Raw genomic sequence first — 13,792 nt, forward strand, 5'->3', positions numbered from 1 at the left:
ATTTCTGTAAGACACCTAAAGGTTGACAGGAGTTTGCACGAACATTTAGTTCAGCTGTAACCCAAGAGCAAGCCAGTGCTTACCTTGCAGATCAGCGAGGTCTTGGCCCCGAGTCGAGCAGACTGGACGCATTGATTGGCTCCTTTCCCACCAAAACCAATGAAAAACTTCTGTCCGAGGACAGTTTCTCCAGCTCTTGGCAATCGCGTGGTAAGGCTGTTCCAATTTAAAGCAATATTTACATGCGTTAACGACTGAAAATAGCAAGCATCTTCAAAGTAAGAGTTACATTCTTACAATCCTAAAGGCTCCGACAGGCCGTCAATAAAAATTAAAAAAGACTAGAAAAAAGACTAGAAAGACCCTTCAGGGTCTCTGTTCCACAAACCACCAGTTTAAGTTTATCCCTTGCATGCCACCCCGTCAAGCTTCTCGTTTATTACTCAGGAGAGGGATTGCATTTCTGTTGTCTGTGTTTCATGTTTCTACAGGAAAAGAAGCTCTTGAGCCCTGCCTGGGATTCCCCAGCGCTAACACAATACAGATAAATAATAAATCTATAGGTCTCGCTGTTCACGTTGTTTTTCTGTAACATTCAGCGCAACTTTACATATTGTTCATTTAATTTCATTACAGCTAATTATACCTTCTTGAACCACCCGAAGTAATTTTTCACTTTGTTGGTGTTTACAGCCCTGAAAATCGTAGATCATTATCAAAACCTTCCTCCCCTCTGCTGCCACTCAGGCCACTGTACATATTCAACTTTTCTTGTTTTTAGATCGAACTTTGCAACTTCTTACCATTTTGGTGGTTTTTGAACTCGCTCCAATTGCATTTACATTTTTCCGGGGACGGGTGCCCCGAACCAGATGCACTAATACAAGTGGAGACCCACCAGGGGTGTATTCAAGGCAGTCTGGTTTCATTCCCGTTTTGGAAAACAAAACAAAACAAAACAGAACTGTAATTTTGTTAATGCTACCAGATGTTTTGCTATCTCCAGCAGAAGCTGAAAGAAAGACAAGACACCACGAACCTACGGGGAAGAAGTTCTCTGAATGCAAAAGGCAAGCTTACTTTTGCCACTTCTATTAAAAATACGTAACTCAAAGCTGTGTTTGCAACACTTGGATTCCCCAAGTTTCTGCCTCTTCAAGCCATACGTTCCAGGGACAAGGTCTAAAACCAGAATTCTTTCTGGAGAGAACTGAACCCATTTGGTGCAATGACGGGGAGCCCAGCAGCACTCCCAAGTACAGCTAGTGGCACTCATTTCATTTCCAGAGATGCAGAGCCAGGTAACACTCTGCTAGTAAATATTAAAGCCTTTTTAAATGAAAATGTAACAGCCTTTTAAAAGTAGACGTGTAAGTGCCTTGTATAGGTGGAAAGGGCTGCTAAGTTAAAACATTTTGCCCACAGCAGCATCTGGCAGCTTGTTTACAACAGTCAGCAACTAAGGTGTCAGGGAATGAGGTGTAATGAGGGCGGCTAAGTAATGTTTACTAATAGCACCATCTATAATTTAGTGCTGTTTTCATCAGCTCGTGTGCCATCGGAAGCCAAAATAGCGGTGGCTGGGGACCAGAGAAGGAAGGAGGGCCACAAAACTCAGAGGGGGAAGCTCCCGTGCAGTCAGTGCCAGGCCATTGCATGTGTGCTTCCAGAATCGTGTGCCAGTCAGCCAAGGAGAGGTGTTTCCCTCAGCCTTGGTAAGAAACAGTAAGAGCAGCTCTTGTATAATTCGTTTTATCCACAGATCTCACTACACTTTAAAAAGCAGAACATTGTTATTCCTGTTTTGTGGGTGTGAAACTTAGGCAAGTCATTTTGCCTTTTTTTTCGCCTCGGGTCAGCCAAGAAGCCAGTGGCAAACCCAAAAATAGAGATCAGCTCAATCCACGAGCACACGCTGTCTTCTCATTTAAATTCTACAGTAAGTAGAATGGTATCAAGTCTCAATTCATCTTCCTTCCTTAGGGTGTTTTAGGAGATTACAGCTTATTCTAAATAGAATTTGTTTCCACAAAAAGCCAATATATTTTTAGACAAAGATTAACAATTGTGACATCCCAGCAGGCATCTGCTAATAGTGCTGCTCTGAGTTCATATGCATTTTCAAGAAGCATGTTCAGCCATACATATTCTCGTTTTAACAGTGGCTAGACCACGACTTGATTCTTCTCTCAGTTATGTTGGCATCGACACGCAACTCCAACGAAGGCAACGTAATTACACTGGTGAAAAAACAGGCTTGGTGAGATGAGGATCCGGGCCTCGGTGTTTCAAGTAGGACAGCAAAACAACTGCCTGTGGGAATCCAACAGCTTGCCGAAGACAGGAAGGTCACCTTTTTTATTGTTTTGATGAAAAGGTACAAGGCAAAGGGCAAAGGATCAAGTTGGAACAGCGATTTGTAATTAACCCGTTTTAAAAATAGGCTAACAGACTAGGCACGAACACGCAGCAAGCTCCTGTAGCTCCCTGTAAACAAAAAACCCCACCTCACTGCATTTCTGGCGTGATCGCCCATTCTTTCAGAGCGATTCTCCTCTCCAGAAGCCTGTTTTGCATCTTCCATATTAAACAAATTCAAAGCCCTGATCTCTATATATAGCCTGGAGGTTTCACTTTCACTAACACAGGTATTCAAGTTTCTTTCTTCCCCCTCCCCCCCCCCCCCCCAATGTTGTTCTCTTGTCATTTAATTCTGCAACTGCACTAACTTTCGATTCACATCAGACAATTTTAATGAGCATTTCAGGCTTCTGTTATGAGCAGGCAATGATGAGTAATCTGTATGATTAAGGAACCTTATAAATTCTTGGCTTATTGATGGTACCACAAAGAATACTCATAATGGCCTAAAAATGATGAAACAGCTAATGTTACTCCAAAACCAGGCTAAATAAGTTAATTAGAAAAACTGTCACGCTGGTTTTCAGAATCGTTACATAAAATGTTTTGTAAAGCTATTTACAACTTCGACATAATTTGAAAACGCTGACCTGAAAAACTAAATTTAAGTTACTAGCCAACAGCCTGCTCTCAGCTCGTGTGACAAATCCTGCTCAGCTTTGAGAGGCTGAGCGGCATGAAGAATATCGATCTCCTATCTTGGCAGTAACCAGAAAGTAAACCTGAAATCCCCTGACACTTACTAGATGGGACATGAAATAACTGCATAATGTTTTGGAAGTTGTGCATGGTGCTACTGAATCGTATTTACAGAGGAACTTTAGACTGGAACATCCTGAAAGGCTTCGGACGTTACAAATAAAGGAATATAGTCAACAACATTTCAAAAGCTTTTACAAAACAGTATCCAAATGTAGGAAGCACATGGCAACACTACCCACAGGTTTTCGTGGGAAATGAAGGATCTTACATCCAGTCATGCTTCAGGGGGTTGGGGTAAATAAAAGCACCCAAGTAAGAATTCTGCCACTGCAATAACTTCAACCCTTTGTCCAGTGTGTGCCACGAGTGCTCTTAAAGGCTAGAGCAGGTTAGCACATGTATTTTTAGACACATGTCCCTTAAGGAGGGCAGCACTAGAAAAAGAACAGAGCCCTTTAGTACCTTGTTGAAGCACTGAATCAGAGGTGAAAGTGCAACTCACTGAGTCATTAATGCCACTTTCCATGGTATTCTGGGTTTTCTTGAACAGTTCCCATCTAAGCAGTGACTAGATCGTAATCAGAGAAAGAGTCTGAGGGAAGGAGGAAGGGAAAGGGAAAGATGTACAGAAGCAGCATTTGCATAAACTAATCCTGAAATTAATCGTGGTTTGCTTCCGATTCCTGACACCTCACCGGTGTCTGTTCAGTGTTTTCAACACATGAAAGTACCACGAAGATGCATTTTTACCACCAGCCTAAGCTGCTGCAAAACCAGGCTGCTACAGTAGCATTTTCCCAATGTGTATCTTCCAGCGCCCTTATTGCTCAGGGAGCTTACTAATGCAAAATCTGTGGTTTTCCCCCCAGGTCATTTTAATTAGGATCAGCAAACTGAATGAATCTGGTGTAGAGCAGGCAGGGTGGGCTGGGACAGAGGAGGAGGTGAGTGAGGTGCTACCTAAACGAGTTAGATGCCACCTAACGAGGGTTTGCGTGACGAGTACGGTATGCTCAGCTCAGCAGGTATGTTGGAGAAGAGCAGAAAGCATCAGTGTGTTCCTGAGAAAGGACGTGGTTTTGGTGTGCATGAGAAAGGAAAATAAGTGAAAAAAAAAAAAAAAAAAAACCACAAGAAAAAAACCTACATTGGCATTTCTCTTTCGAAAAAATAGGAAAAGGAAAACAATGCTCTCATCAGGCAATTCAGAGGGGAAGAGAATTTGTATGTCAGATGGGCTGTCACGTTATCTAAGATGATTGTCATGTGCATAGCAGCAAAAGAAAAATTCAAACTTTATTTTTCTCCTGAAGAAAGGTGAAGATAATCCCGGATATCAAAATAGTAGCATAAATGCTGCATGTAAAAGTATCGTAATAAAACAGAACACAATGCAGAAGGCCTAGAATTTAGCTTTGATTCTGTTCTCTTTGAATCCCTGAACAAAACTGGCTCCTTCTCCCCTCCTGGGAATTCCCTGGAATGGGGAAAATCCCTGTGAGATTAGAGTAGGTGTAACTAGCCTCTGTCTAGTACATACAATTTGCTGGGCTTTCATGATCCTCTGAGCTGACAAATACAAAGGAAAGAACAGTTCTTGCCTCTAACTAGGAATATTAGTACATCATTGTGGTGAAAAAGCCTCTGACCTCTTTTGGATCTGGCTTAACATTTTGGTTTAGCCTTGGTCTCTTTTGTCTCGCATAATTTTTAAAGATTTGAACATGTTCTATGGGAAAGTATCCATAACGCTGAAACAAAAAGACCACAGTTCTTTTCAAAATCTGATGGTCTTGACTTGGTCGTGCTTTTATCCCTTTTAATAATCCACTAAAACTTATTAGAAGGTAGAATCTTTTCAGGATTTATGGAGAGACTACCTCAGGAACTTAGTTAACTTCAGCTTGATTTAACTACGGGGCTATCAGGTTCTAGGTTCTTAACCTCACTTCACATCTCTAATGATTGAAAAAATCATTTGGAGACAATTAGAAATAATAGGAAATATTCTATGTATTCTTCCCACCATTTCCCTGAATGTGACAAGTCTTTCCTTAACAAAAGGTAACTTTTCAGACATTTTGTATTATTGGTTATCATTTCCTGTATGTTTGATGGTCTGGTACCTGCTCCAGCACACAGTAATGAAGAGTGGAAAAACAGTGGAAAAATACCACCCAAACTGTTACCTGGCAAAATAATTGAGGGTTAAAGAATAATCCCTTCAGTGCTGATGGTCCGTGGCAGTGTGAGTTGCAAAAACGTTACCCCATCGTCCAGCTGAGGGTTTTTTAAAAACTTCTTTGATTTTTCACAACTCCAATCTGTCACTGCAGTGCAAACAAGTGAATGATGAATTGGTGCAGAGCAGCAGGAATCTTTTCAATTATGGAAAAGAGATATTTTATCAAATACATATTTTTATATATTTTAACATATAACCTGCACAATGAGAACGGATGTCCATGGCTCTTCAACAAGAACTTCGATGAATATTTCTGCTGACCCACTGCACAGAAGGAAATTTTACCCCACTAGACCTTAAAAGATGTAACGAAGAAGGCACCCAGATGAATATCCTGAAGCATTTGCGGTAGCACGCTGTGGTGCACATCACTGAAATGATATCACCAAGAGATCAAAATTCCTAAATTATGTTAGGAGTATGAAAACTTCAGCACAAAATAATTATTTATTGGACTAACTGCCAAAAGTAAAAAGTTTTCTCATGGAACAATTAGCTTTTCCTCACATCTCTAGCAGTTAGCTTTTTGGGAAAAGGTGGGCACACTGATGCTTCCGTAATCTGTGGAATGTGTGATTCTGAACTTGAAGCTCTGAAGAGATTCAAAACCCCAAACCAAGCAGGAATGTATCTTCAGATATTTAAGTTCAACAAACATTCCATCATTCAAACCAAACATCTGTTTTGTGTTTAGGAAAGATTGTGGAAATTTTCAAAATTACTACTCGCTAACTTTGTTTCCCTCCCACGTTGTTCTTCATTGATGTCTCTCGATTACATTATTTTTGGAACTGCAGTTACATAATTATTTTCAAGGCAATGTGATGGTGATGTTAGAATAGGCTGTCTGAAACATACTGTACTCACCCAGGACTGAAGAAGGCTGCCTACGGTTCCTACGCTGAGCAGAACATCATATCATGATGAAATACCAGGCTTAAAGCAGGAGAAAAAAAAAAAAAAAAAAAAAAAAAAAACACACAAAACAAAATAACCTTTGCAACCCAAGCAAAGGGCAATCTTTACATGTCCAAGGATGGGTTTAGATATATGGATATCCCGGATATACGTACAGACAGGGGGACGGCAGGCTGGAGAACAGCCTGTTTCACTCATGCAGAATAAAGATTGCCTGCTGACCCCCTTACAAATCCGGTCCTCTGTCTTTTCTAGGTAAAAATAAAAACCCTTCCCTGCTCCCTGCTGCCCTCCCGATTATGTATTGGCATTTTGTGCACGAGCATGTTGTGCTTTAGGAGCTACAATATTAAAAGCAACATTATGGATGTGTTTTCACTACACAGTCATCAAGACACAGAACAGCACAGTCCAAATGCTATTCATTTTCTCCAGTAAGAAGCTGCTCTAAAAGCTTGTACCCAAGAGAATAATTTGGACAAATAAGAAGTTTTTCATCAATTTTCTAAGTACAGTGCCTCCCACAGAATCCAGATGGGTCACAAATGAAAAGTATAAACAAAAGAATACTTAGCTTACATGTGCTGACCCAATTTGTCACAGATAAAAAAGGCAATCCATATAGGTAAAGGGAATATGCCAAATTCTCATGCTTTCACTAGACAAGTTTTTACTTTGAAACTAGCTTACCCTTGATTTACCAATAAAAAGCTGTACCTGAAATTCTATCTAACTATAAAGGCATCTCCTACAGCCTTGGATTACAATAACATGAAGGTTGTGGGGCAAATATGAGAATCTGCAGTGTGAAGGGGGTGCTGGGGCTTTGCTGTCAGTGCTTACCTCAGCCAGGGCACGCAGGCACCCTCTCTACCTAACTGCCTTCACCTTTTGTCCCATTTAAGTTCCCTCGAGAAAGACAGATGCCTAAATATCAGACGGATGTCAATCTGCATACCCCTGGCTTGTTACACCTGCCAGCAGACAACTCTCACGTCTCCAGTAACGCCCAGAATTTCATGAGTAATGGGGAATGAAAACTGAAGGAATATCTGCTCCTTTTCGCTGCCTCGATGTGGAGCACTAATGAGCTCCAGCAGCTGCTTTTCCCCAACAGGTCATTTTCTCCTTCTGCCTGGCCAAAAAAAATAAATAAAAAAAAGATTGAATAATACTAGCAGGATATTCCCAATGAATAATACTAACGGGATCAAGCAGTTAGAAGGAAGAAGGTACATTCACTCTCCTCACTGATAAGAACTTGGAAAACGCCTGTCTTTCCACCCGAGTACTGAACTTGATCTCTTTTCTTTTCATTTCCATCCTTTGTTTTCAGCTCTGAGCAATGCATCTTTTGCTTTCTTTCTGCTGTGTATACTATAAAGTTTTATGCATTTTATATAAACAGGGACCTGAGAGAGGATAGAAGTACAGAAAGTGATGGATAGAGTAAATTAGCAAAAGGGAGTTATGATTCTTTGGAAGCAATGTTATTTTTGGAAAGATGAGAGGCAGGAAAAGAGCAGTATGAAAAACAAGTGCACGGTAAGAACATGATGCAGAAAGATAAGAACAAGAGGTGGAGGCAAATAAGAGGAAACCATACATGGTTCAGGGATGACATGCTATTGATCTAGTACAGGGGAAAAAAGGGAGAAAAACGGACTAAAGTCAGAAATGGAAAGCAGAAATAATGAAACCCATAAGAGAGCACACAACCGATGCATTCGGGAACATTACCACCTTCTTATTTTATAATTAGTTGTCACAAAGATCAACGTGTTCTCTAAAGCTGCACCTACTTAGGCAACACAGCGGTGAAAAATCTTCCTGCCTTTTCTCCAGGCTCCAGGTGGATGTTACTGGGCTGGGAAGGAACCGGGGATGGCAGCATCAGATAACTTACCGGAGCCTGATATAGGGGCTAACAACCGGAGCCTTATAAAAGAAGCAAACAAAACCTTACTAGCAAACTCCTACAGAAAGAACAGCTCAGACAGCTCCTAGAGGCAACAGCATATATATGCCAGCCCAGAGTGGTTTTACACAAATTTGTTACCAACGACTCCATACGATTTTTCTTGCAGCTTTTGATTTGTGCCAGCAGCTCTTTAGCGTCAGGAGTACTAAAATTTACCCAAAGACATTTATGTCTCAAAACGCATCTAGGAAAACAGCTATTTGCATTAAGAGAACAGCCAGCAAGTAATTCGTTAACAAGACAGAAGAGAAGTATTAATCATATCATTCTGTGGCTCATTAAGGGGGGAGAAAATACAATAGCCTCAGTGCTGGGTGTTAAAATGCAATACATAACAATTGTATTTATTGTGGCAAACATTTTCAAAGGAGTTTCTTTAGAAAATCTCCCCTTTGACTGCAGTAATTCTTGTATGGCAAACAGCTCCAGACTGAAAAGGCAAGAGATGCATTATTTTTAATAGTCAAAAAGACGATTTCCCGTAAGAGCGTGGAAAATCCCCAAAACAATAAAAACCTGTGCAACTTATATGGTAAAAGAGCAGGGCAAGAAATTAGAGATACGCTAACAACCTAATATCCAATCTGTGTCATGAGAGTACAGCAGAAGCCCAAGGAACACCCTCAAGTACTGAGAACACCAACATCCAGTGCATTGCTGGTTTACATTTAATTATTTGCAACTGCACAGCATCCAGGGACTCTACCAAAAGCAGAAGACCACAGAGCTGTGCTGTCTGTGAAGGAGGCTGTTATAATGGGAAGCAATGGCCACGTGCTATTTGCACAGTGCTGAGACAAAATTCCTGTAGCAGAAATTAAAACAGACCCTTCACTCCTGGTGCTGATATTGGACAAGTGGCAAAAAAGCTTTTATCCCAGCAACCTCTTTCCCTGATCGTAAGGTTATTACTTTCTGGCTTTCATTGTCTTCATACAGAGGGATCGCTCTGGGTTCTCCAGAGGCAGGTGGAGCCTCAGCACGAATGCAGAGTGATGGGGAAGCGGGTACAGCAGCCCCAGTGTTCACCACCTCACTGTATGCCCAGTAAATACGTGCCAGGTCCGCTGTGGCACTTCAGGCTCCAAAAAAACTGCATACAATAATTCTCTCTCTCTTTCCTTTTCTCTTTATTCCGTTCCAGCCTGGCATCGCCTGGTTCTGTCTCCATGATCTGCAGGGGGAAAGGAAGCTTTTTTGTACTGCAGCATCTAACGTGGTAATAATTTCAGGGAGAACTTTTTCACATCCTGGATGTTCAGAGAAAATGGACACCAGCAAATCTTGGATGCAATTAGGGCACAGCATTTTGAGATTTTCTTGTAACGCTCTGCCCCAGCTTATTTAAGCAGGTATTTTATGAGAGTTCAATTCTATTATGTGGGAAAGAGGGCAGGACAAAATGCGCTCAGGAGAAGTAGGCTTCTGTAATTAAAGTACACAACCAAAGAAACAGCTACCAATTTTGCCTCACGTTGCAATACCTCCTTTCTCTGTGAACTTTTATCTAATCTCTTCTCCCTCTCTCTTCGCACTTGTTTAGGAAATTCTACCTCCTTGGCTTAAGAATCCCTAAGTATTTGAAGGGACGAAGCCAGTAGTGCTGTGAACCCACCACGTTCAGCTTGCAGCAGGAGCGACTGCTCCAGCTCTGGACTCATTTGAAACGAATGAATTTTATTTTGCCATCGCGGTGGTGCAACCAGCCTCTGCTGTCACCAAACCACGAGCAAGCACGCACACACTGAGGAAGGCTCAACAAAGAGATTCAGCTACCGATAGCCGGCAAATAGGGCACACATTAAAGAGATGAGAAGGCCGATAGGCACATTGTTCTACTTTTGTGGGTAGCATCTAATAGTTTACTGACCTCCACGGGGGAAAAATGCCAGTCACATGAGACTGGGAATTGGCGGCGCTGTGAGCGAAGCCAAGAAGTGGCTCTGAATAACATAAACCAAGGAGGAGTGCCAGAGTGTTTCAGACAAGTGCTCTTTGCGTGGCGAGAGAACACAAGATGGAGTAGCTGATTTTCTTCTCCCACTTGGAAAATACACCCCCAAAAACTTATCACCTGCTAGGATCAAAATGTTTCTGGATTCATTTACTCCATTACCCAAGTGAACTCTCTAGAGAATTAAGCAATAGTTTCCTTGCCTCATATGGACTAAACCTAAAAGCTTGGTAAACATTAGCTTTATCTCACAAACCATAATTTTTAATTGCTAACACACATAGGAAGGGCATAATCCTCCGCTGATGATATCATAGTCTACTGCCATGGAAATGACTGCAGTACCATAAACACAGGTTTAAGATGACCTCACTTTAGTAGGAAAGAGGGAAATTTCAGAGGAATGTGAATGGCATTGGGAATAAACACCCAGAGATACTATGCAGTGAAAACACTCTCTTACTAGCTGGGTAAGTACAGAAGAGGAAGATGACAGCGAGGAGGGCAGCGTGGGAGCTCTCCTGTCCGAGCACCGTATCGCTGCCTCTGGATTTTCGAGCACAGAGCCCTCTGAACTCATGTCAGGGTTCCTCTCCATCAACCCACTGCAGACAGGAGTGAAATCCCTGCCCTGACAGGCTTACAGGGTAACCACATGAGTGTGAACAAAGCATGGCTCTGGGAACGCAGGGCAGGATCACAGAACAACACTGGAGCTGGAACGCTTCCTAGAATGAGTAAGTGCCTCAGAAGTGGGAGGAAGAGAACCATACAGTCTCTTGAAGCACACAAAATAACATGAAGTCAGACGCAAATTCAGAAGCACAATCTCAGGGTGGCAAGTGCTAAGCATTTTGGCAGCAGCTCAGGAAAATCCATATATTTAACCTTCAGCTCTGAAGTAACCAGAGAGGCGTCAAACAACTGATGGATTGGAAGCTGCAACCTGGGGGTGAGCTCCACATCGCCGTGAGCTGGAAATGCTGAGGACCCTGCAGGACCCTGAGCTGGGATGAGAAAAGAGCTTGAGCTGGGAACAGGGAGTGGAGAAATGTAGAAGGCGATAATGATCTCACTTAAGGAGAACCTTTCATCTTGAAGGATCTCAAAGCAATTTACAAACTTAACCAGACCAGACACTGCAGCTGGTAAGAGCAGAAGCAGACATCTGGGAACTCATTCATGGGAAGGAGGAGGTAACAGAGGCCTTGCTGGGTGCTGGATCTTCCAAAACGCTGTTGCTGGGAGAAGATAGCAGGGCTAGAGCAGAGCTTTTCCCCACACCTTGCCAAGCAGCCCTGTGAGAAAGCTGCAGAAAGCAAGCAGGCAGCCAGGGCTGGCAGAAAGAGAAGCAGAAAAACAGGGACCCTCTGGATAGCTGGGGAGCTGTCACTGTTGGCCTTGCAGCTTCCCTGCCTGGTGTCTCAGCCCCAGCTCCACAGCTTCTTCACGCCTCCTGCAGCAAAACCTCATGCCTCGCCTGCCATTTCTGCCCGTTCAAAACCTTTTTCCTACCCCTCTGCAAAGGCAACTCCACCCAATCTTGCTCCCCAAACTCCAAAATGTTTTCCAAATGAGCAGGAGGACAAGTAATGGGAAGAAATGACTTCAGCTACAGCATTTATGTCGTGCAGGCCTGACTGCAGTAGCACAAGGGGTGTTCTTTAGCTCAAAGGCACCAGTAGATACATACTATTAAAACTGAACTAGGGAAGTCGAAAACATGAGAGTCTCATTAGTGGCTGCTGATATGGGGTCGCTTTCGGAGGGAAAGGCAGCACCCACCTGCAGCACGCAGGAGATCGGTGCTCGAAACGGTGATGCCAAATAAAAGGAGGGAGGTTGCACTTCCATGGAATCCAGAAAGCGACACTTCAGTGCCACTTCAGTTAAAAGACATTGTGTGATCAGCTGAACAGCTCAATTTCCCAAGGCTTTTAAAACTCCACGTCTCCATTTAAGAAGGGGGAAAAAAAAAAAAAAAAAAAAGTTTTCCTGGAAAATAGCCAAAGACAAGTGTCGAGCAGGTGTTCTAACACGACCGGCCCTCCTCAGCCAGCATCCTCTGCTACACAAACAGCCGTTTCTTTCAGAAAGTGCCAGCTCTGCTCAGTGGTGCTCTGTCTCTTCCTTGTGGTTCATAAACTTGGCTGCCAACGCGGCTCTTCTAACGGGTTAAAAACAGCCCTCGGTGGCCTTAGCCCAGATATCTCGTGTTAATTTGAGTGAAATCCACCCAGACTTTTTCCTCCCCACCCTGCTTCACCTCTTTAATATTTTGTTATTGTTTTGGAAGAAGCACTTTGCTGGAACCTTTCCATGTCTGTGCCGTGTTACCCAATACTTTTAGCAGAGTAAAACATTAAGCCGTGTTGCACCCTAGAATAAACCGATCACTTAGATTTTAGGGGGCAATTTAGTTAATGTCACACTACAATTTACTGAAAAGCCTCTTCTGACACGAATGAGCTTAGGATCGATCGGGCCCTGCATCAGATGAGCAACGTCTGAGCCATTCCTGGTATTCAAACCTGCACATGATTAGAACAATTTTCTTCTTGAAGTCCATTATTAAGGATTTCATCAACTTGATTTTTACCGCATTTTTCTTTTCAGACCCCAAGATACAGCTTTCTTTTTGCCAGGGAAGAGAAGGCAAAGGGGAGCTGCCCCAAAGCACACTTTAGCTCCTCTAAAAGCAGGGCAGAACACCAAAGCAGAGAGCCTGAGCATCCTGCATGTGCTGTACAGGCAAACTTTGCTAGGTCAGAGAAGAAGAGGAGGGAATGAAGGCGCTGAAATCAAGCCCAGATTTTTCACTATTACATAAACCAAACAATTCACAGATGACACATTCTCTCATGCCTTGATGCCTTTCTCTGGATCCAAAAGATTAATTTCCTCAACTGGACTAAGCTTGTATTCCTTCACAGTTGTGCTTTCCCATGCTGCTGGCAACGGCAGATTGACTAGAATGAGGAGTGGCTGCTGCAGGGGAAGCATTACAGATAAAAACAAAAACACAAACGAAATGGATTTGAAGGATTCTAGAACACTTCTCTGCTGCTAGGAGAAGCAGAAGAGCAGAGAAAAAAAAAACAAAAAAAAAACCATGAAAGCAAGAATAAAAACATTAAAATGTGGTGACTGTGCATGCCTGAGAAATGGTGGAAATGAGAACATGTGTGAAAGACCTGGAAACAAAGCAAAGGAGAAAATGAAGGCACACGTGAGACTTTGCCTGCTACCTTGAAAGAAACATATGAAAATTCCTTTTCGCTTTCCCGCAGAAGCCTGAAATCATTGTCCCCGATACTGCATTTCAAGCAAGAAAATATGTAAAAACTTAGGATGAGGGATTTCCAAGGAGCCAGTGAGTCCTTTACTTCAGCACTTGGCTGACAGTAGCCACCACTAGAGGCTTAAGATGCAGGATCTCCCCGCAGAGGTACCTTTGCCACTGTGCACAAGCAGAGATCGGGCTCTTAGGGAAGATGACTCGACACAGCCGTTGGCTGCTCCGGGATATTAATAATTCTGGCTGCATTTGTCACTACTGGCCAGTCTGGCA

At 42.7% G+C, this 13,792-nt stretch overlaps 1 protein-coding gene across 1 annotated transcript in view; it reads right to left on the reverse strand.

The window, feature by feature from the left end:
- RBKS (ribokinase) overlaps window positions 1-13,792 on the reverse strand; it is a 66,493-nt gene that overhangs the window by 48,933 nt on the left and 3,768 nt on the right. The window contains exon 2 of the mRNA XM_082755570.1: window positions 84-216. Coding sequence (XP_082611696.1) covers window positions 84-216 — 133 coding nt within the window. The remainder of the gene's footprint in view (window positions 1-83; window positions 217-13,792) is intronic.

This window comes from Aythya marila (assembly GCF_965140915.1).
Source record: "Aythya marila genome assembly, chromosome: 3".
Taxonomy (NCBI): Eukaryota; Metazoa; Chordata; class Aves; order Anseriformes; family Anatidae; genus Aythya; species Aythya marila.